The 24,115-nt window shown below is 38.7% G+C and overlaps 2 protein-coding genes across 4 annotated transcripts in view; one reads left to right on the top strand and one right to left on the bottom strand.

Annotated features, from left to right (window-relative positions):
* Positions 1-24,115, top strand: part of MYF5 (myogenic factor 5) — a 279,874-nt gene that overhangs the window by 19,476 nt on the left and 236,283 nt on the right. The window lies entirely within an intron of this gene.
* Positions 6,252-24,115, bottom strand: part of LIN7A (lin-7 homolog A, crumbs cell polarity complex component) — a 49,452-nt gene continuing 31,588 nt past the window's right edge. Inside the window, exons 3-6 of one of the 3 annotated variants that reach the window (XM_069773618.1) lie at positions 18,340-18,411; positions 15,762-15,971; positions 9,815-10,023; positions 6,252-8,360 (exon numbers count right to left, since the gene is read on the bottom strand). In XM_069773618.1, the coding sequence (XP_069629719.1) occupies positions 8,318-8,360; positions 9,815-10,023; positions 15,762-15,971; positions 18,340-18,411 (534 nt within the window). In that variant the 3' untranslated portion in view covers positions 6,252-8,317. Of the gene's footprint in view, positions 8,361-9,797; positions 10,024-15,761; positions 15,972-18,339; positions 18,412-24,115 lie in introns of all 3 variants that reach the window. The other 2 variants (XM_069773620.1, XM_069773619.1) reach the window with 2 other exon arrangements.

Below are 24,115 nucleotides of genomic sequence, written 5' to 3'. Positions count from 1 at the left end.
TTTGAAGATTGTCATTCTTTGACTCTTGGCTTGCAGAGCAAATTTGCTTTAAGATTGCACTCATCTCCTTAGTAAACCAGATCGGTATTACTCCTGAGTAGCTGAGCTGAATAATTTACTGAAGGCAAGATGACTGCTTCTAAATCATGCTTTGGAGGTGTACTAATTGTTATGCAGGTAGCTGCCAAGGGTTCATTAGTTCAGCAAAGAATCGTGCTGGAAACTCTTCAGTATCTCATGAAAATCACTTGCACTTCCATTAGAGCTACCAACTTATTTCTTACATCCTCGTTACATTCAGATTTAAGCTAATCATCCTAGATTTAGCCAGGGACACAGGGAAGAACCCAAATCTCAGCTGCACCAGAGTCAGTGGAAGACTTGTTTACAGATGTCAGGAGATTATTATTTGAAGCTTTCAAGCAATCAACATACGTTTTGTCAAAATATGTTTTTGGCCTTACTTAGCCTTAAAGTCTTTGACTTTAAATTTGGCAAACAGTTATGCAGTCACACCGGCCAATTCCAGGCTGAGTCTCGTTTTACCTCTTTGTCCAGGGTTGTAACTCTTACCAGCGTAAGTTGCTTTCTAACAGAACTGGAGAATTTGGGCTGCTGTTAAGCTCCGTACTCAGAACATGAAGACTGAACAGGAGATCTGGCCCTTGCCTCCCTCCCAGGTGTCTTTGCACCTTATATTTCATGGGAAAAAATGTGAAAGTTGTCAGTGCCTGGACTTCACCACTGGAGCTTGCCTGAGGTAGGACTGTTTTATCTTCCTGGCTGCCTTCCTCTGGCAATGTCCTTTTCTCTTTCAAACACTGGTGCCAGTTTTCTGAGGCTTCCTGGATTTGTCAAGCTGTGTGCTTCTTGGGTATTGTCTTCTCCCAGGTCTTTCAGAGAGGACGCTGCCTGAGAAGATAAGCTGTGGTGTACAAGCTGTAGCTCCTTGTTTGATTTCCCCACTGAAAAAAAGGAAAAATTTCAAATACCTGCATATTTAAGCTAAATATCAAAGCCTTCGTTAGAGTTTGGGGAGAAAGAGGAAAATATTACAGAGTGTCTAGAAGGGGAGAAATAAAATGCCTCTCCAGCTTAGTCTATAGGTACACTTGGATCTAATGACCTGGGACTGTTTGGGTGCCGCCCTGAGGAAAGTAGTGCCAGGCAGTGGTACAGACTCTTAGCATCTTTGAGAAAATCACAGCTACAAGGGAAACCCAGTTTGATGACAACCTTTGGCAAGTCCCCCCCGAAAGCAGAGCAGCTGCTGGAGTGTGAGATTCATGACTTGCATCAAATTGTTACTGCACCTGGTTCACATGGCTCCCTTCAGCAAGGCACAACGACATGTGCTTCATGTTTCATTTACTTCAATGCGGGTGATACACTTGCCTAAGGGTGCTCCGTGTAATTTTTTCATCAGCACATGTATAATCTTTAACAGCAGCAACAGTAGGTGTAGTATGATCAGACCCTGAGTGTGTGCAGTCCACTAATCATATTAAGCAATATTTACATTAACCACAGAATTCTTACCCAGGTAAGAATATTGCTTTTATTGCTGTTATCCTGTTGCTATTTGCCATTCTTAGCGCATAGAGCATTCGCTCATGTGCTATTATCGTGCATGTTAAATGGAGCCTTTTTTGAACTTTCCATTCACTGTAAAATGTGTAGAAATAGGCTGAACGAGTGTTGCATACCTCTGTGCGTATCTGCTGTCGAATGCTAGCAGAAAAAGAACTCCGCAGCAGAGACTGGAACGAGCAGCTGAAGCTGCGATGAGCATCGCTTTACACCAGGCGTCTCCCTTAGCGCAGTTATTCAACTGAGAGCTGTGCGATGCCTCTGCCCAGCTGAGATTTATTCGTACAACTGAGCTGTAAAGGTGCTACGTATACAGAGGAAAGAAATCTAACACGTTTTGGAAGAAATTATTGAAATTGTCTATTCGGTGCAATACAAAACAGTGGAGACAAATATTGCTACAAAAGACCTAGTCAGCACTAGACCTAGTCTGAGTTAATTGATGCTTAAGTCCCCTGCCTGTAAGCAGTCAAGTTTATGTTTTCCTTTAGGGCTACTAAGACCCAGTGGTAAACGGTTCTTTCTGTCAAGGCCGCAGACAAGAGGAGCCCAACATGCACAAACCCGAGGGTGGAAAGGTGGTGCTGGCCTAAGTGCTGCACCTGAAGCATAAAATTAGTAGAGAAATTAATAGTCCTCTGCACATTTGGTCCTTAAGAGTTTAAGAAAGGTTCTTGGTTTCTCATTGCTTATTGTTGAAAACTTACTTTGAAATAGTTTTGAAACAAATGAAACATGGGTTCCTGAATGCCTTTTTATAACACAAACACTTCCAGACTCGACGGCCGAAGGCTCTAGCTCTATGTTAGGATATCGCCAGGGGTTCATTCCACATTTGATCTCCGAAATCCCAGACAGACATGGGTCTGTGTGCCAGACATGCTGGATCTTCTTCACCTGTACAGCTCAGACGGTCAGTGTGTGCACGGTAACCCTGACCTACTGCATGTGCGTGAATTCACCGTGTCACACATTCCAGCAGGTCTAGATGTCCACTGGTTCCAGAGAAGGAGCTGTTGTTTCAGCCAGAGGAGAGTGTGTATGGCTGCTCACAATCAGTGCCATAGCATAAAATGCTTTGTCAGCAGGTAAATAAATGAAGGTAAAAATTATCACCTGCTGAAAAGGAGCTGACACAGGAAAGAGGGGACGTTCTCAGTATACTCTGACAATTTTTTTTTTTTCAAGTTTTATCTACCATTTTTCTACCCCCTCAACGTATTTCCCCCCCCCCCCCCCCCGTATTCCTCATAGGTAGTTAAATTATTTTGTGTGGGGGAAGCAAGACAGCTGACTATGGTGGCCATGAGAAGGCAGCTAATGGACATGGGGGATTGGGTACGAGTAGACTTGGGATAGGAGAGAGATGAGTGGGAGAAGTATCTTTGAGTTACTCTCACCTGAGGTGGACCCACCCTTAGACACCAAATTGTTCATGGCTACCTTAACATACCCAGGATTCTTCCCGTGCTGTTTCTCATTTTAGCTAGGCATCTTGCCTTATTCTTACCCAAACCTGCTAGCAGAGAAGTGGCTTGTCCTCCCAACATAGAAAAGTAACTTGTTGAAAAATATTATTCTATATTCCTGGAGAAGTTTTCATGCATGTGTGGAAAATCCTAAGTATTTTCCCCTTTCTGTAACACTGCACTGGCTACTCTCTGTACTTCAGAAGTTATACTTTGTGTTTGTCTTTCACATATCTTTCATTTCAACAGAAATGTTAGAGAAGTGACTCCTGGGATACAGTTTTTAATTGGACCAGTTTACAAGCTAATCCCAGGCTCCCAGCTGGATTATTACAAGTGCAATAATTGGTCTGGTTTGGGATGTCAAAATGAAAAGGTTGGACAAGTTTTACAGCTTCAGGCTTAACATCAAGTTTTCCTTGAAATAAACATGCATTTGTGGGTCTCTAAAACATGCCCACTTTGAGGAAACATATTGAGAATTGCTGGTGGGGAGGAACTGTAATATGAGTAATGAAGAAACTCTCTGCAGCACTGGGACGTGTTTGGGTGTCACCTTTTTGCAGACAAAACCCAGCTTCATCCAAGCCTCGGAGAGAGGAAGGAAGGGAAGAGGTATTCATCTACCCTATCAGCTCTTTATGGTTTTGGTAAAAGTTAAGTGCAACTGCTGAATCATATGCTTCCCTTTTGGTCAGATGAGTTGATAAGAGTGAAACTAACTATAAGAAAGTAAATTAAAAGCAGATTGGAAATTAAATCCCTATGGGATTTTTTTTTTCTCATGGATTTTGGCTGTTTCTTATAGACATCTGCTTTTGTAATCTTTTTACTTAATCCTAGATAGCTGCAGGCTTCTAGATTTCAGAACTGCTCAAGTTTTGCTGTAACTTCTGGTATCACAAATTCCTATGTTGGAAGTTTGATGGCTTTAATTTTTGTGCATCCCTGTTTGTAACCAAAAATCAAAAGCAAATGTTCGGTTTTTTGGCTGCAGGTATGGTAAAATGCACACACACTAGCCCAGTGTTACAGCTGGCAGTACAGACTCCTGCTATTAGCATTCACAGACCGAAGCTTGTTGCAGTCTGCTCCTGGATATGCCACAACCAAAGCATTTTGCTAATGATACCTGTGCTGAGCTCTTAAAGTTCTTGTTTCAGAATAGGCATCTGTAGCAACAGGAACCTCCTTACAAACCAGATCACGTGTAAGGCCTATTAGTCATCTGAGCTACGCGTGTACAGGTTTTAGACTAGGGAATTCAAACACTAGGGGCTCGATGTTTATTTATTTATTAGGAAGCTGTGTATGAGTGAAGCAGCAAAAAAACCCAAAAGACATTACTTACTTCAAGCTAGTAATTTAGGCTGTTTAGTCAGTGGCTCTGCTTACAAACCCTTTTATGGGATGCCTTATCCTCTTAAGATAGATGTCAGAGACAGGTGGAATGAATCGCATTCAAGGGATGCCTCTAACTCTCTGTTGACCATGGAAACAATCAGCGTAAGCTCTGCAGCTTGCTTTTGGACAGCTGAAGGCAGAGGCAATGAATCAAACATATATCTAAATCTTTTTGCTGGTTCAGAGCCCAAGTCTGCGTTCGCTTCATGGACAGGCAGGGTGAGCCTGCGTCTGCTTGCAAGACTCTTTGAACACATCCCTAATTCGTCCTGACCTTCTCATGGACAAGCATAACAGGCTCCATTTCTCATCTGACACGTATCGCAGCAGGCAGCACATTCTTGCAAATTGTCCCCAAATACCCTCTGGGTCTGAAACGGTTTTGTTTTATTGAACGCTGGATATGGAAATGGTCTCACTAGTGCTTATGCAGGACAGTACGTCTAGCTGATAATCCTCTGCTTATATATGGGAGGATCCCCTTAGCTCTTCTAGACACAGTTCTGCGTTAGGAGATTGTTTGGTCAGTTTTCTTTTATTAAGCCATTTTCAGAAAGATTCAGAAAGAATTGCTAGTTTCTGAAACAGTTTCTCCTCCTGTAATAACATACATCTATGAGCATAATTACTTTAAAAGCTGAAATTATGCTTAAAACCCTGTATTATTTCAAACACAGGCAAAACCACCCTTCTTTAGCATTTTTTTATTCTAGGAACTTTGTTTGCTCATGAGATCCTAATTTCATTTAGAACTCTAAAATCCCTAAATTTAGTAGATGAATTAGTTTCTTCTCCTGCAAATGTGGCATATAGTTTTGTGCCTTCTGCAAGAGTTCCCAAATGTTCCTAAGTCAGATTGGAAGCCTGGCTGTGATAAATACATATAAAAGGTACGATGTATAGGACAAAGTGGTCTGCAGTATTATTCACCAGGGAACGGCAGGTAGATTTTTATGTGATTTCTTCCACTCATGGGCATTCATTGACCTTTCATCTATGATTTGTCACTGCAGAAGGAAAAGAGGAAAATGCAACCTGGTGAGCTTTTCACTTTATTGAGGGCTATGAAATCCTTCAACCCCCTATAAAGTGCCAGTGGGATCAGATGTCACAAACAGAAAAACTATGGCTAGCACAGCAGATCCATCAACTTCAGTAAGTAAATGCCACCAACCCTGAATCTCTTATTAGATCTTACATCTGGATCTTTGGCATAAGTGAACATGATGCGAGAGCTTGTAAAAATCATACGGCACCCCTTTGGTTATTGTAATAAAGAGCCAGAAAAGACTTGTTGGATCTCCTACCTCAGTTTGCTGCCAGTGCAGAGAAACATGAGGGAGGCCCAAGGGTAAATGTGAGCAATAAAACTCACTAAGCTGACTGAAGGAATATCAATTCAGTGTAGTGAAACAGCAAATGCCAGGAGACCAATCAGTTAAAATACGATTCCCAAGTACCTGCAGACCTGCATGTGGAAAGTGTTGTCCTCCCTGCACCTGTTTTGGGTCCTAATTCAGCAATGCACGTGTGGAAGTGCCTTACTGCATCAGGACCAAAGACATTTAAATCACAAATGAAAAGACGGTCTACAACTAAATGCAGACGATAGGTTTAGGGACACAGATTATTCTGTGATTAAGTGGCTATATGTTTTATTGATCAGAAGGGGCATGAAAAGTGACACTTATTTCTTCCCGCTTCCACTTCAAATTCATTGACAGTTGTATTTTACTTATATTTTTCTTTCATCTTATTGTTAAATGTTGGCAAAGACTAGAATGGTAATTTTAGTGTGTATAAATAATTTATTGAATAATAATATATGAAAATGAATTCGATATGCTTCTCTATATGAATGACATTCTATTATTGAAATTTATTAATCAGCACATTCCACTCCATCAAATCTAAATTTTTTGAGGAAGAGGAGGAGAGGAGGTGGAGAGGTGGTTGGGAAAACTGCAGTACAGTGGGCTGACTAAATCTGAATACTTGGTCTCTGAAAATGCAGCTATCGGTGTAATTCAAATAATACTGATGAGATACAGAACAGTTATATGCAGTCATAATAACAATTTATATACTGTCAATATTAATAGCAGTGTCTGTTTGAGAATACAGTTTTAAAATAGGTACGTACAATTTTATTAAGTATAAAAAGACACCGTGCAGAGCACAATACAATATATTTCATCTTTAATTCTGCTAGTTCTCAAACTCCACTGTCTTAATTGATATTGTCACCAATGACCACTGGATAGAATTGCTTCTCTGTATAAAATGAGGCTTCTCTGGATGAATTCATGCTGTTTGGTTTTAAAAATGCAGTAATTTCCTTTCAATGGCTACTTACACTGATCAAACCCTGTCAAGACTTTTGGCTAGCCTGCATTTGGTTTCTAACATATGCTATGATGCTGCCATTTTCCCCTCTTTTGCTTTGCTTCTTTCTGAGAATAGATCCTTCAAAATATTAATTGTTTCTGACTTTGTTCCAAGTTCACAACCAGAACACTGGTTCAGACCATTTCTACATTCCTCCCGTTACTAAACTTACACTGACATCAGCTGGAGTTTTCAACATGCGAGGGTTCTCCCCTAAGCTCCTTTTCTCCCCCAGTCTTTTCTAATGAAGCATAGAAGGCATGCTGAAAATGATATATTTTTTAGAATTTGGGGGTTCCATTTTCTTATTTTCTTCAAAGTAGATGACATTGCCTTCCAGCTTTGACTATTTTCTTTGGAAAAGCAGACATGTAAACTTAAGAACTTAGTTATATATTTTGTTTGCACATTCCAATTTGGTTTGATTAAAAAAAAAAAAGTCAACTCTAACTTCAAATTGATTTAAATGATAATGTTTGAGTCCTAAAAGAAACAACTTGTACTTCCTCCTCTCTAAAATATATTAACATTAGACTGGAAAATAAAGTAAAGAATACAGAAAAGCTGAGATTATGCTGTCACATAATATCTGCCAAACAAAGCCTGGTCTTTTGCTAACATTAGCTTACTACATTTGCAATACATGCTAAGCAAAGACCCTATTTCTCTAACAGGTACATTCAGACAATATATATTTTATGGAATAAATATATAATATATCCAGTTATAGATTTCTGAATAGTAACTATAATAGATACAAGCAATACCTACATTTAAAAATACAGTTCTAGGATTCCCTAACTTTACTACTAATAAAATTAAAATTGACCTAAAACTTTCTCACTCTGATGCATAATAAAATATATGGAAACACCAAGAGTAAAAAGCCAATTGCTTCTACAAATGGAATACTTTATAAATATAGTAAATTGCTATTTCCAGAGGGAAAATTGAAAATTATAAACAGGAAGTTAGGTTAAAACAGCTCTACAATATATAGTACAAAGTGGCTATGAAGCGTGATGTATGAGTTTGATGTCTGTGGCAAAATTTTGAACTGATGTAGTTGTTAATTTCTGGAGATAACTGTAGAGAAAGATTCTGTCCCCCAAAGCAGCCAATCTTGATCTCCTTAAAAAAAAAAACTTTCAGTGACTACAGAAAGCCAACTGGCCAATTTGCCACAGTAAGGAGTGCAAGATTAGATCAAACAGAATTATTTGGAAGCCCTGGACTTCTTTGTTTCATAGGGTTTACCTATCATGCTGTTCTCATTAGGAACAGAGTCACAGAAGTACTATGTATCTGTGACTGCCGTGTGCTGAAAAGCTTTATCGTGAAGGTACCCTCCCTATGGCTGTCTTTACATTATTCTTGTATTGCACATTCTCCAGATGAATTCTGTTTTGTGTTCCCATAGTTGTTTCCTTTTGCTGGAATACTGAAGTACACCTCTGGTTGCTTGATTACTGAACTCTTGATTGAGGCTTTTTTTTTCTTGAGAATAACCTAGAATTAAAGAAACACATTTCTCAGAGCAAGCACAAGGAACTGAGGAATTATGTTGCCAGCTGTCTCTGCCTGCCCTTCTTCCCTTTCAGTTTGAAGAAAAATTTAAAATCAGGAAAAATACCTTATTTGCTAATGAAAAGATTTAGGTAACTTAAAAAAATGACAAAATTCCCATGAGACTGTGCCATTTGCATGTTCATCTCCTGCAATGGCCCTATTTTACACAGAAACCCAAAACTTACCTTCATGAAATACTACTGTTTATACCTCCTGCCCGAGTTGAAGCCCCGAGGTGGGATTTAGATCCCACTCACAGCCTTTGTTTGCAACAACAAAGCTGGAATTCTGGTGGTCACAGGACAGGGGGTCTACAAGGTGGGTGTTTTCCCCTAAATATCAACACAGGACAGCGTTAACATTAATAACGATGAAACCATCACTGGGAGCTTCAGTTTCTGACCATCTGGGGACTTTGAGTCACTTGTAGATTCTCACTGGTACAAACACGCTGTTTTGGGAACAGCTGGTATGAGATGTGGAGGATTGGGATGTAAGTCATTGCGACGTGCTTCCTACTTGATTTCGTTTGGGCAAATGGAGTGTATCTATACATGTATTTATGTCACAAACTCTCACTGACTTCAGAAAAACTGCATATAGGGAGAATCTCTGTACCTCACGTCATGTGTTTTGACTGCACCGGGAAACTTGTAAGCCTCTCAGAAGCTACTGTAATATTGAATGTCAGTCAAGAGCGAATGAAATACTTCCTACCAAACTGGAGATGAGAAGTAAGCACTTGTATGTTCCCTGCGGAGTCACCACAGAGCGATGTTTGGGTTCCCTATAGCAGGGAAGGGACTAGGAAGACTTTTCTTCATGTACCAGCAGCAGATCCTGATGTTTTCTTGCAGAGCGGTAACAGACTAGTTGAAAATACATTAAAATCTGTCTAAATCTGGTAGCATATTCTTACTTGTCGCAGATGCTCTGGTTTTTAATTAAAAAACGTTCCCAGGAACAACAGACTTCTTACACAGCCTTGCTTGCAGGTAAGCCAGGGCTGCCTAGTGGCTATTGATCTCGGGGTTATTAGCTGGAAATTGGCTCCAGAGTTTGTTACGGCTTTTCACCTCTTTTCAAAATGCATTTTTACCAGGACAGTCCGTGTGGAGATGTACTAAAGAATGAGCTCCGATCATCCTCCCTGCAGTATGGCCTTGCTGGGGCCCTGCCTGTTCCTGAACCCCCATCCCCGGACTCCCCTCGCCCTGCCCGTGGCCCAGGACCCCACGTCACCCCCTGGGGCCGTCAGCCCCCAACCCAGCCACACGGCAGCAGGGCCGCTCTCCAGCCCCGTCCCGACGGACCCCTGGATCCCGGGGAGCTGCTGGCCCAGGCAGGGTGCCGTCAGGGGGCTTTAGGGAAGACCACTGAATCCTCTCACCTACGACATATGGTTTTGCTGTGTGGTTTGCTGCTGTTGCTGCTGCTGAATGAGCAATTGCTGCTGTTGCCGGCGCCGGGCTGTCCTCAGTTTTTCGAAGCGAGCCTCCATCTCCTCCAGCACCTTGGGAGTGTAGCGTACCACCAGCTTGACGCTGTCCTTGGCCGCCTTCAGCAGCTCCACCGCCTTCTCGTGGTGTTCTCCTTCCACGCTCTGGGAGCAGGGAGAACAGATTTAATAACGGTAAAGCTGCTTCGATCTACAGCTCTGCCCCCTTTTTCATACGGAAAGACTGTCGGGGTTTTAGGAAATCTCTGCACCTTACATTTTTCAAGGGGCCATCAAGGGAAAGCGTTAAGTAAGATTTATGCGCTGCTGGGTATGCATTCATCTTCTTATTTTAAACAACCCTAATCTGTTTTAGGTTGCACTACAAACCTGATTTCTGATCTGCGTGAAAAGGAGGGGAAATACTCAATGAGCTTTATGCAAACAAAAACAATGTTAAAAAAAACCCAAACCCCTCAGTAAAAACCCAAACGAACTGTTTGCAAGGTACAAAAATAAAATCCTATTTAAATGTGGGTAAGAAATGAAGAAATTGCAAGTTTGAAATGGCAATTCCTTTCTTACACCCTGGCCCTGTTTGGATCCCGCAGGGAATGACATGTGGTGATTAAGCAGTCGCTGAGCTGCAGGCGAAGGAGCGTGCCCGCTGCTCCTGGGGACAACCCGCATCTTAGAGAGTTAATGGCATTGATCACACAGTTAACATTTATGTGACATGGGTTCTCTACTGGAAATAAACTAGTCGTTATCTGGTTTGTTGTAAGCAATCAAACACTAACAACTGAAACATTGCAAGTTCTTGCTGAAGGAATATATATTTTCCCTCCTTTTCTGCAAAATGTTTTATAGTAAGATGATATCTGCTGTTAAATCAGAAGTATTCCCAAAGGGGCTCAAGCTCTGATTTCTGTGCTAGCATTGTTTGAAACAGTCAATTTCCAAAAGGGGGAGGTGACTTGGCTGTGAAAAGAGTATTTAATTTCTACCATTAAGTGGACTGACCAGAGCGCTTTTCAGGCATGTGGATTGTTCCACACCTTAAGAGAAAGGAAGAAATTTTCTAATGGTGTATGATTGCACATGTGTGTTGTAGGCTATATTCCAACAAACAAAAGTATCTCTGCACAGAAGAAAAAAGCCTGCACACCTGAGATCTTCACAGGGATTTTAGACCATTTAAAAATAAGTAATTTTCTTCCCACATAAAATAACTCAAGTTTTACTACATGCTGTGGTTTAAAACTCTTATGTATACCATGCAATTTAAAATGAAACTATACCCGTAGGCTTCCAAAGAGAAGCAGCAGCATTCAAAATATTTGAAGTTCAATTCATGCTAAAAGAATAACTTAGCATCGTTATAGCAACTGTCAGAAGAAAATTCTTTCTATTTTCATCTCTCCTATTTGACTGAGTAGCATTGTGCAAGAACAGTGAATAAGAATTACTTCTGCTGTGGCACACTATGAGCTGGAAATAATGACTTAAAAGTTTCAAAAAGCAGACACAATACACTTCTATATAAATAATATAAACAACACAATTCAAGCTTATTGCCTTGCTATTTATCTTCCTTCTGTTAAATATCCTTCAAGATATCAACACAAATAATTATTTCATGTCTGGGTCAACTGACTGGACTCAAGAGTTTCTACAGAAATGTTAAGATGCTTTGAAAATATTAATGCAAGTTAGAGAAATGATGAATGTCATTTCAGGTGCTGAAATGATTACCAGAAACAGAGAAAACCTTGAAGTAAACATACATTCGATTGTTGAAATAAATGACTTTTTGTTTTTGAACTGTATGTTTATGAAATTCCTCCAGTAGGTCTCCTATTCAAAGATCTTAAAGAAAACTCATGATCCGTGATCACCAGATTTGTTAGAAATTGTGATTGGGATAAATCTGCTGAACAAGCACTGCTACCCAAAAGTAATTTGGAGAAAAAAAAGTGTTTCCTTACAAATATTTGAAAAAGAGGAAATTGTTGTTGCATAAGAAACAGTGAATGTGTCTAATGCTCCAGAGCTAAAATAAACAGCTACAGATGCACAGGGTGTTTTATGAAATTGCTTTAATGAACAGATCACAGATACAAATTAAAACTTCTTCCCCAAGTCCCCTATCCCATAACTCCTCAATGTTAGAATAGGCAATCATACCTAACAAATACTGTAACTATCTTTTATAACTCATTGCTTTGTGGCTGGCTTTGATACTGGCTTTTGTAAACAGAGTTCTCACCTTAAGAGGTATTGTATAAAATTTGGCATTGTTTTCTATTTCATTTTTTGCTTGTGAATTGTGTTCAGTATGACGTGGTATGGACATCCAGAGGAAATGACAGTGTATTCAGTGTTGTCGTGGTTAGTTTTGCTGTGGAACAGTATGAATTTAGAACAGGCTATGAACAAAAATTGTAATTGCCCAAGCTACATGAAGTAGCTAAAATATTCATTTGCTTTCAAAGAGTTGGATGTTCTAACTGACACCAATAAGCAATTGTGATTGTATCTGTTCTGTAGGGGAGTAACAAGATGGTGTACTTTAATACTTCATACAACTTAGTAAACTGGATTTAATTCATGATTGCCTGTTTTCTTTCCCATTTGCCTCCAGCCTTGTTCTTCCAGTTTACAGCCAGTATTTTCTGATTAGAAATGAAGGGTTTGACTTTGTTGCTATCCAGGTCAACGGAAAACTCCCATCGACTCGAACAGTAGTGATACAGAATTAAGCCTAAAGCTCTGAACCATAAGCAAAGAGGGGAAAATAACAAAGGCAAAGTAAAAGATAGTGCTGCTAAAAATGAATCCTACTCTCCAAACATACCTGACTCAGGTCTTAACAACTACAGTCTTCAGCTGCTATTAATATGATTGCTATACTTGCTCTTAATGTCTTCGTTGCTGCTTGCACTCATATTTCCAAGGCATTACAAATGCTTCACCTGCATAGCGGTAGCTGCACAACTGAAAAAGCAGAGCCCCTTGGAGTAGGGAAAAGAGCTCCTCCAGCGAAAGAGGTTGTTTTGCTGTTTGAATTCTTCTGCCTCTGCAAACCTCTGAGGCTGTGCTGGCGAGGGACTCCTGCTGGAATCGGTCATGCTTGTACAAGGGATTTTACTGACTGGGTTATACTGGCTGGGGACATTGTGAGGATCTGACACACTCATGTTACTTTAGAACCGCCCACCAAACACGGGATTTAATAAATTTGTTTCGGCATGTATATCGTTATTTAATATGCATTTTAAATTACATATATTTATATATACTTATGCCTTTATTTCCATTATTGCATTGGGAGATTGCATCAAAAAGAAGGATGCAAAAATACTGTAGAGACAAGAACAGGTGAAAGAACTGCAGATATGGTGTGGGGAAACACCAACCATTACTGTCTCCAGGTTCACAGACTTGTCATAAATATAAGAGAAAAAAATCCCACTCTCTTGCAGACAAAAAAGAGAATCTGACTGTTACCCCACAAGTTGAGAAACTGAGGACAATATTTCTATTAGGTATATGTAAACAAATGCTTGGGTGACAAATTAGCCATTATAAATCTAATTTGCATCCCCTTCTGTATCTGACTCACACCAGGTATCTGACAAACACAGAATCTTTGCCAGATATGAACAGCCACCAGCAAGTGCTTTTGCTGAGCCATCTGCAGCGCTTACTGCTTTCAATTTCCTTTACTTTTAGGGGGTGTGGGACAAAAGCGTGTAACAAAATCCCCAGCATAATGAGAAAACACTTTTTTTAACATCCGGTGAAACAGCTCAAGGAACAGTCATCCCAGTCATGCTGGGATAACGAATCTGGATTCTGAACACACCACTCTAATTTTATGTTGATAATTATAAAGTTGGATAACCACCAACTGCTGAGCACAAACAAGTTACAGATATTTCATTTTCATTTCATGTTCCACTGCTGAGCCGTCTGTTGTATTGTACATACTGTATATTATTTGCTTTTCTCCAGCTAAATTAAGAGAAGCACAGAGTGAACTAGTCCCAGTGAACAATGTTAAATTTAGACTTTTTTCCTCCTGTCTGAAGCTGTCTGCAAACAAATTACCGCTTCTATAATTTTTGCCTTTTTATGAATTACATTGTATGGGCTTAATTCAGCCCAAGATTGGTTTATGAATATTGGCTCATAGGCATTATTTCAAGTATGCAATTGCAATTCAAACTTCAAATCCTGTTGTTTAGACTCCAAACACAAAAATATTTCTGTTGCATCTCTGAATCAACATTCTCGTGTGCCTACATGCAATTGGGAGTTTTATATTGTGGTTTTTTTGCTACATTAGCTTAATATATATTCTACAGCACATTAATCAATTTTTTTGAAGAGAGTATCATGAAATAGGGGTGACAACAGAGTCAAATTCAATATATCTTGACATCTGAACGTTCACCACTTTCTTCCCCAGTATTTGGCTAGATGCTGTTGACAGTAAAAGGATTTTTCAAGAACCATCCGTCAGTCAGTGGTTATGAACTCTTTTTACCTGCCTTTTTATTCACCTGTTGAAAGAAGCGGTGAACAACAACAAAATTATTTGATCTACTTCCAATCAGTGAAGTTCAGGCAATTTACTTCATTAAATGTTCAGCTGATTTCTTTTTCACTGAGACTAAATAATCTTTTCAGTGGGTTTTCTTTTTTTGTTTTGTATCTTTTCTTTCTCATTGTGTACTGGGGCAAGCTAGCTTCCAGACCAATTATTTCTCTTTTGAGAACATGATGGTTGATAGAAGTGGTAAAGTCTGTCTGAAGTGTTGCACTGATACTTTGTTTCAAGAGAAAGGGAATAGCTGTTGCTGAGAGAAACATATGATAACATGAAAGCATGTAGAAAACAGCATTTTTTTCACTCTTCATGGGCTTGCAACAAAGAAGAAATTTAAGTTGGAAAGTCTTATATTTATGACTGGATTCAGGAATTGCTCCTACGTGCCTTTGGTGCATTTAAATAGGAGGTTTAGAGAGAGGTTTTGCATAAAAAAGAATTATGTTTTCATTAAGAGAAGTGTAGGGTTATATGAATGAGTATGCTTACCTTTTCAGTACTTTACATTCCCTTCTAAAAGGGAACAAAAAGCAAGATGAAAGGCAGAATTTGACCCATATCATGTAGTCAGAGCCTTACTTTTCCTCTCTATTCCAACAGCCCTTTTATTTTTACCTCCATATTGACATTCACAGCAAAACTACCACAAAACACTCCACCCTGAAGTATTGACTTACATGAAAAACAACTATGTAAAAAATGTATCTTTTTACTGAGAATACATGCGCCCTGTATGTGTACATCTGTACCGCTGATTTTTCTGACAAAAATATCATAGCTGGATGAATGTCACTGAAAGAAATCTGGAATGCACCTTCCATTGCAAATGAGCACCAAATGTGCTTCCCAAATTTATTTTGATTTTATGTGTTCAAAGGTTCTGAAGTCCACAAGACTACAGAAGTGCCACTAAGGCATCACCGTGCTAGGAACGGGCGATGTGCCTCAGGAGCTATGAAGCGCAAGGACAACAAAGTCTGTTATTATGCTTTTACTGTAAAAGGAATTTGCAGAATTATCAATTACAAAGACATAGCTTCCTTGGAAATTAAGCATGTGGTATGGATTTGAAATTAAGCTCTTCAAGCACTCCACTACAACAGAAATTGTAGTGGCACAAAGCTGTCGATGCAGCTTTGCCTCACTACACCACAAATGCACAATAGAGGTCTCTCACAGAGCTAATTCTTTTTGTTTTATGTGGCTGCATTTTAAATCGTGGTATTATAACAGCTGTGAAAAATGAAAATCCAGATGAAAATGAAAGCTCTATCAAATTTCCACATACCACTCCATTAACTGAAAGCAGCTGGTCCCCCCGTTTGAGCCCTCCATGCCTTTCTGCTACTCCTCCAGGAATGATGCGAGAAATATAAATAGGTGAATTTTGTTCCTTTCCTCCCATGACATTAAAGCCCAGGCCTTCATCAGTCTTTGGCAGCTCCACCACTCGTGGGTGTGAATGGCCTTCGCTTGCAGCAAAAGCAGCAACTGTTGCCTGGAAGAAAAAAATGAGTGATTTGGCTATGCGGGGAGAACACTGATATACACTCTGTTGTTCATCTGCAGGAAGAATTCACTCCTGTGAAAACATTTTAGTATCTTACTCTTTTTCTGATTATCTGAAAGCATTTTAAAAATATTAAGTTCCATGCTAATGCTTTTGAAATAAAGGAATAAGCAGAGGAATAGAGAGTTTAGGTGACTTGTCAAAAGATAACGCAGAAAGTTAGCAGCAGAGCCAGAAGTAGGCACCGGGAAGCCTGACTGCATGGTGGTGAACACTTATGATCACTAGTGCATTTCTTCATTGCCTTTTCACAGGGAGAAAATTTATTACTGTGGAATAAGAGAGTGTTCCTAATTGAAATAAAGTGGATGAACTGAATTGTTAACTCTGCTCTGCTTTCAGAGGTACAGAATTATTTATTTTATTCTTTGGACACAGAAAAAATCCTAAAAGGATATTCTTATTTTAAAAAGTTTAGTTTATAAACTTTATGAAATCTTGCAAACTAAATAACTCCTGAAACAGGAATATGAGTTTTTATAAAATAATTGGATCAAAACTTTCATTGAAAAATTAAATCTTAAGACAATGGATTTATAAATCAATTAGAAAAATCCTATATTGTTAATCTTAGTCTAGCAAAAAAAAAAAAAGTAACAAACTGTAAAGCTTGCATCCAGAAAAATATTACATCTCATACTTCACTTTTTACTACAAGTATTTTCCTACTTACAGATCTTAGTAAATCATTAAATAAACATTAGGAAAATCTTTTATCCTTTTCAGCGTGTGTTTGTAGTCCAAACTGCTCGAACAATTCTGCATTACGCTAATGTTCTTTGAGCATCCTAGTAACGCTTGTGCTTAATAGAAGCTAGTGGATGATGTGACATAATGGATCATTCTCAGTTACATGTTTTTGCACATGCAGACCTTGTCATCATGCATACATTTTATGTCAGACATGAATGCACTAGGAGAATGCAATGCAGACAGCCCAGAAATAACCAGGAAATATTGCGATATTGAAACATTGCTCTGTAACCCTGCTGTTCTATATGAATAAGAAATGAGAATGGCAAACACTAATTGGATTTCTCCCCATTTACTATACAACATAGCAGTAATTTCTATGTTTACCTGCAGTGTAGACAAATCAGGATTTCATATACACATTTCTCTATATAGAACGATAGACCTTACAAATTTACATTGTCCATTGACTTTCAATTAGAAGAAGGTTAAAATCAGAAGAACAGCCTACAGAAAAGAATATTCTACTTAGTAAGGAAAATACACTGCAATTTAGTGTATATTAGGTTATTTGCTGGCTACTATACAGCTTGCTTCTCTAAAATACTGTAGAAATCATTTTGTAACACACTCCCAACCTTCATCTTCTGATACAGTTTTAAATTAAAATGTCTTAACTTAAATACATAATGGTAAGATCTTAGTTCCGTTAGGATTTCAAGGAGTTTTGTCACTAACTTCACAGGAGTGGGACCATAAAGAAATATCTCCAAAAAAGATTTATGGCTTTTGCAGGTTTACCTGTTTTACCTGCATAATATCTGCTATACCACCCAGAAGATAGTGTTGAGTACAAAATGATAATGGGAAAAAGAAAGCCATGGTGGATCTTCCTGTTTGGAAGCATCTATCTTTGTGTATGTTATGAAAATACAGAGCATATTTCATAGTGGCACATAGAATGGGTTCTTTCATGGTTGTGTGAATTTCCTTAGAAAATTATCATTTTAGTAGTAGCAGTAATGTAGCTGTCATGGTCTAAGGATATGAGAGAGGCAGGTCCACATGGACGAAGAGACAATATATTTTATTATAACAGGTAATGCATCAGAAAAAATGGGCTTGCGTTTGGCTGTGGAGTCTCTTGATCAGGCCATTTTTGTCACTGTTCATCCTTACCACTTGCTGAGTACCTACAGTTCCCATTAGTTAAAAGTAGAATGTTGACTGTTTAGTTTCTATCTCCCAAATCATTGTGTCCTCTCTGAATAAGCTGTATGGGAAAACAGTCCATTAAAATATTGGTTGTCGCAGGCAGACTTCTACAGAATGAACCAGTAGATTTGCTTTTGCAAAGCAACTTTTCAAAAAGCATCAAATTCCATAAAATCATTCTCTTTTCTTAAGCTACAGAAGCAGCATAAAGGTTGAAATTTTCCATTATGATTGTTACCTGGGAAGTAGCACTGGTTCTAGACTCTGGGCTGCCACTGATGTCTAAATTTTCTTACAGTGTACACACGAATACCTGAAACACACACGCGCACAGTCAATTACTAGGTCACTTTGGTAACATGTATTTCAACAGTTGCACGTATCCTACCTTTGCAGTGGCCCTGGCTCGGAATTCGGGGCAGCCATTAACAGTTATGGTTTCATGCATGTATTGATACACCTAAAACGTTCATGAAAATAAAATGAAATTAATTATAGAAGCAAAACAAGGACTATATATTAAGCCAGACAGGACTGTCCCTTTCCCTCATAAGGCTATGTTTCATTAATGCTCTATTCATGCTATCACATAGTCAAGTGTCTGCTAAAGTTGTGCATGCTTAGGTTTACAGAGAACATCAATCTGTGTTTCTCATGACACTTTGCAAACTTAACTGTACATCTTCCAACATGATTCCCTTCCCATCTCTGGCACGTCACTTCCCCAAACCAGGACAGTTAGGTTCTATGTTATCAAAAATTGGTGTCTCCAGGCAACTGATTTGAATGCAAATGATGTGAACTGATTTGAGTGGTGTCTTAGCTTCCAACAATGGCTTCTTTGTTCTCTGAACTTTCCTAGGAACTAAAGATTTAGGAGACTGATGTTAAAAAAATATGTAAGTTGTTCAGCATACAACTGCTGAAGAGTGGAAGTGAAAATTAAATTTTGCAGAAAGGCCACAGTACTGGTTTCCATCAACCATAGCTAGGAATAGCAAAAAGGGCTGGCAGTCTGGTAGGTCAGACATGGACAATGGGTAAGATTATCCTTTAGAAAGGAATCGTACATTCACATAAATGGCATAAAATCAACATTGCCAATATGTACAAACTTCTGTCTATTGTTTTTTTCTGGTATACACTCTTGGCCCACTTTCTTTGGTCCTTAACTCTCCCTTTTAAACATTTTCAGTAAGGAGAAAGGAAAAGGCTCTCTCACACTGCCTTTGTTCTCTAGATTTGTCACATTCTTAGATGAAAAATATCAAAAAATGCCATGATGTGAGCCAGCCATTTTGAAAGCAAACTTAAAATATAAAAATATTTATATACAGCATATGGAATTTTTTTTTGAAAGACAAAGGTGAATGCAAACAAACAAAACATTTGATTTAATTTTCTTATAAAACCACCAAACCTAAAAAAATGTTCCTCTGTGCCACTGATTTACTCCGGGCATTTTCTTGACCTACTTCATCAGGAATTTTGTCTTTACATGTGCTTTATGTCTTCTTTACATGTGCTTTATGTCTCAGGCTGCATTCCTCAGAGAGAACCTTTGCTGGTAAAGTATGTTAGGTTTTACAGCAATCTCTTAGGGTCCTCGAGGAGTGCAGATTCAATCGTACCTTCAAAAATATATTTACCTTTCACTGATTTGGTTCTACTTCAGCAGGAGTGCCAAAACTTCCCTCTTTGGTAATGTAAATGCTACTCTGGCAGAGAAGGGGTCAGATCCTGTACTTAATTGACTTATCCCTGGAGATATTTAAAAGACATGTAGATGTGGCACTTAGGGACACAGTTTAGTGGTGGACTTGGCAGTGTTAGGTTCGCACTTACACTTGATGATCTTAAAGGTCTTTTCCAACCTAAATGATTCTACGATTCTATAAACATCGGCTTGTCCCATTGATAGGCAAAACTTCCCCATCCCCCTGTCCTGATAACTTGTTATGCAGTATCATAATGATGTATCTCTCCCCACTGAGCCTGTTATTATAAAACTTACACACTGACAAACATAATGCTACAAACATCTAAATGGAATTAAGATGTGTGGCTCACTTCTGATCTCAGTGGACAGACATAGTGTAACAAATATCAAACACTCTCAAGTAGTAAAATGTTTGGGATGACTGATCCCCAAACCTTTTTTGAGGGATATCATACACAAGGGAAAGGCAAGAAAGGAAAGGAGATAACAAATGCAATCCATTTTAGAGATCTAAAATATGCTAAACACTTTCAAAGTACAGCAAAAAGATTATTTGTCTTGACTACTGTCAGCACATAAGTCATTCTAGGACTTAATTCAGAAAAACTTGGGTCAGTGAAGAAAACTGAGACAAGGGGAACACACTGAAAAGTTTTCTGCTTTCTCCATGTGAAATGAAATCTTGCTTCCATTGGTAAAATTGACATTGACCTCAGTAGAGGCCAGGATTTTGCCCTTAATTTTAAAAATATGAAAAAAGCAAGCTCTTCTATAGCCTCTAAAGGATCTCTGGCTTGTTCTGTCTAGGTACTCGGTGATGCCATCATAAAAATGGGTTGAGTCTACGTACTCAGCATTATCCTGCACCTATCAGTTCAATGTTTATTGTATTATGTCGTAGGACGTATTCTTATAACAACAACTACTACATTATGCAAGAATACCGTGTAATTGCAGTAATGAATCATTAAATACTTGTTACTTCAAAAACCACTCTGTATTGAACCACACTGATAATGCTGGATTTTTCTTGATATCTGCAGGTTCACCTTCATCTTATAGCATGAGAGCAGATTGTATATATTGTTTTTGCTTGCACAGCTATAAATGCTGTGGCTAGCCATAACGTCTAGAAGCATATATTTGACTGCTGAACTATTATGACATTAAATTGTTTTGAAAACAGGTCACAGTATTTCAGAGGTAGGAACAGTTACAAAGAAGTTCTTTAAAATATTCATGACTAAGGCAGAATATCACAGAAGTGAGCTGATAATGATACATTCATGTGATTATTTGCTAGGTTTGATGTCATAGAATTCCATATTGTATGCATCCTACCAGTATCTAGCTGGCAAGCTTCCTAATATCCAATATCCTGGTAACTAGTTAGTATACTGGTGAAACAACAAATTCACTAGTGTGTGCTTAAACTATATGTTAAAAAAAGAATCAACTGACTCAAAAACTTGTGAAAAATATGACCAATAATGTCACATAATCCTTGGGTTCATTTGTAAACTTCCAGTGATAACAGATTTAAAATTGTGTTCTGCAAAGAGTTATCAGCGATCATAGTAGGTATAGCACAGCTCTTAGGAAAAGAAGTCTTGCATGTCAAATCTCACTCTCTATAAGCAACAGATGTGACCAGTCGAGTATCTGCTTGAGGCATTTGTAAATCTAATTCTCCTATTTGACTGTTACATAACGTTTAATATAATTTGAGTTTAAGAAGGATAAATCATACACCTACATAACTTTCTTATGTCAGTTTAACAACCAAACACGAATCAACTGTACCTGTTCCACCAAGTCCCTTAAACTCTTTGTAGGGTTCAGATCTAATCATTGCTCATTCTAGCAATGCACAAAAAGCACACTGAAGTCCATAAATAATTGTTGTTTGCCTGTAGCCACACTAACCCCTTTATCTATGCTGTTCTCAGCACCACCTTAGCCATGATTTGTGCACAACGAATCCATTCTGCTGCCTCTTCTATGTACACAGAACAGATAAACTGAAAATCTCTTTGTTCTCAAACTAAATAAGGTAGCATTTAAATCCTCCCAGAGTGGAATATAGCTTCCTAGTCAATCCATTGTACATGACAAATAATTGAAATGGTTTTATAAAATCTTTCCTTTCAGTGCCTACTATTATTTGTACATCTGATTAAATTTTTAACATATAGCAATTCTCCTGAATCTAACAATGTCAACCTTAAGATATCCTTATAAGACCTTCTGTAAATTTCCTTATTTGGACAAAATATCACTCAGTACAGAAGAAGACAAAGGTGCAGAATTTAATTATAAGTATTTGAAAAGCTCTTTTAGGATATTTACTAAAGAAGTCTTTTAAAACAGTGACCTTTTTTTGACCATGACAGATGAATCATTTCAAAAGACATCATTGTGTAATACAAATGAGTTGAAGAAAGACAATTAATATATCACAGTATTGCAGACTGGTTGAGATTGGAACGGACCTCTGGAGGGCATCTTGTCCAACCCCCTTGCTCAAGCAAAGCCACCTAGAGCCGGTTGCCCAGGACAGTATCTGGGCGGCTACTACATGTTACTAATTTGAAAAAGAGCTGCATATCTATTTTTGTATGTACAGCTATTTCTTTTTAGAGTGTCTGAAAGACTACATGGGTATTCAGTAATATTATTTGCTGACAGACTCCATACACACTCTGATGGTCTAGTGCCTAGGGAAAAGAGTTTCCACAATTCATTAATAATAGAGATTAAATTACAGGTGAAATGTCAATGTTTCAAGACGCAAAGCTGCAGCTGTAAGGTAAACGGTAATGTTTTAGATAATTTTCCCCCACAGCGATTTCTACCAAGACTGTCAGTGTCTGTACACTGAACATTCATCGAGTAAAAGCGTGCTGCAGACAGGGGTTTGTTCACACAGCTCTCACTTGTGCTGTGGAGCTAGATGTACTCAGCTTTGTTTTCTCTTTCCTGTGGTGCAGAGAATACAATACTCCGATCAAGAAATACTCCTGAAAGCATGAATATAGATCTCAGACTTTTTCAGCTTCTGCGGGTAGTCTCCTCAGACACCATAATCTAAAGTTATTCTCCCACGGTACTCAAAAAATACAAAAAGAGTGAGGGAGGAAAATTACAACTAGAAAATCTGAACTTAGAAGTGAATCCTCCTTGTACTGTGGCAGCTCTTGCTGGCACACAGAAATGTACATTTTATTACTTCTCCCAGCAGGAGCTGTAGTGAGTCAGATACAGCAGGTATAATTGTTACGACGACGCTCCTCGTCCCCACGCATACAGCTGGGAGGCAAAGCAGCTGGTTTAGCATTACTGAAGCATGGGAAGGGGGACTGCCTTACAGGTACTTTAGGAGCTAGCTTCTTAACAAAAATTACTCCATACGGACTCGTAACAAAGCAGCACGTACTGGGCTGGCCTGTTTAAGTCAATGCGAAGCTTTCGGAGGAGGCCCAGGAATAACAGTGCACTTAGCAGCCTGTTTTATAAAGGTGACTAGAAGCAGCATTCTGTTTACAACCTAAATGATGCAGCATCTCTTCTGCTGAATTCTTGAAGTTACAATTTAATTAAACAGATTTTGTTCCATTAAATTCTGTAAGAGGTATTCAGTGCTTCCTCCCCTGATGAAATATTATGTAATTCTAAGTGCAACTGTAGCTACAGTAATGACGCTCAATAGATGTTAGGACAACTCAGTCTAAACATCAGAAGGGAAGAGGCATGAGGCAGAAATCATTTTGCAACAATGAACAAGTGTTCAAAAAAACCCCACAGACAAAACCCAAGACAGACTACACTGCAATTTAGACCTGTGAAGCAGCAGGCCCAGACAAACTTTTCTGAGATTTGTAAGTGAAGGAGTAACCTTTTTGAAAATGTTGGGGGTTTCTTAGCACATGAGATAACATATGTAAGAAGTAGTAATCAGTTGTGTTTCCACAGTGCCTGCAGTATGATAAAATATAAAAGGACATAAAACTCTTCCTTCAAGAAGTCACAACCTAAGTAAGTGCCATAGGTAAGCAGGTTAAAGGGTGGAATGAAGAAGCAACCTGCAAAGAGATCGATTACCGATATTTAACACATATATTGGCATCATCTGTGTTTAGTTTGGCTGCCATATTTTTTAATGCTTCAATGAAGAAGAGAACTGTATATCTATTTTTGGAAGAATTCCTTCAAGGAATGGAAGACAAGAGCCTGACAGGCAGTATGGAGGGGAGACTTAGCGTGAGAAAAACCAGTGCAAGGAAGACAACTGATTTCATTGCATTTATGTAGTCTTGTCAATTGGAACAGTATACATGTGTGCATCCTTGCAGAACCAAGGCTAAGCTATAAAAGGGAAATTATTATTTATTTACACTTCAGCATGATGCTTCTGCCGTCAACTATGCTGAATCACTGTCCTTCT

Source organism: Haliaeetus albicilla, chromosome 28 (genome assembly GCF_947461875.1).
Source record: "Haliaeetus albicilla chromosome 28, bHalAlb1.1, whole genome shotgun sequence".
Lineage (NCBI taxonomy): Eukaryota > Metazoa > Chordata > Aves > Accipitriformes > Accipitridae > Haliaeetus > Haliaeetus albicilla.
The sequence above is the reverse complement of the archived record's forward strand: the minus strand, read 5'-3'. Positions and strand labels throughout refer to the sequence as shown.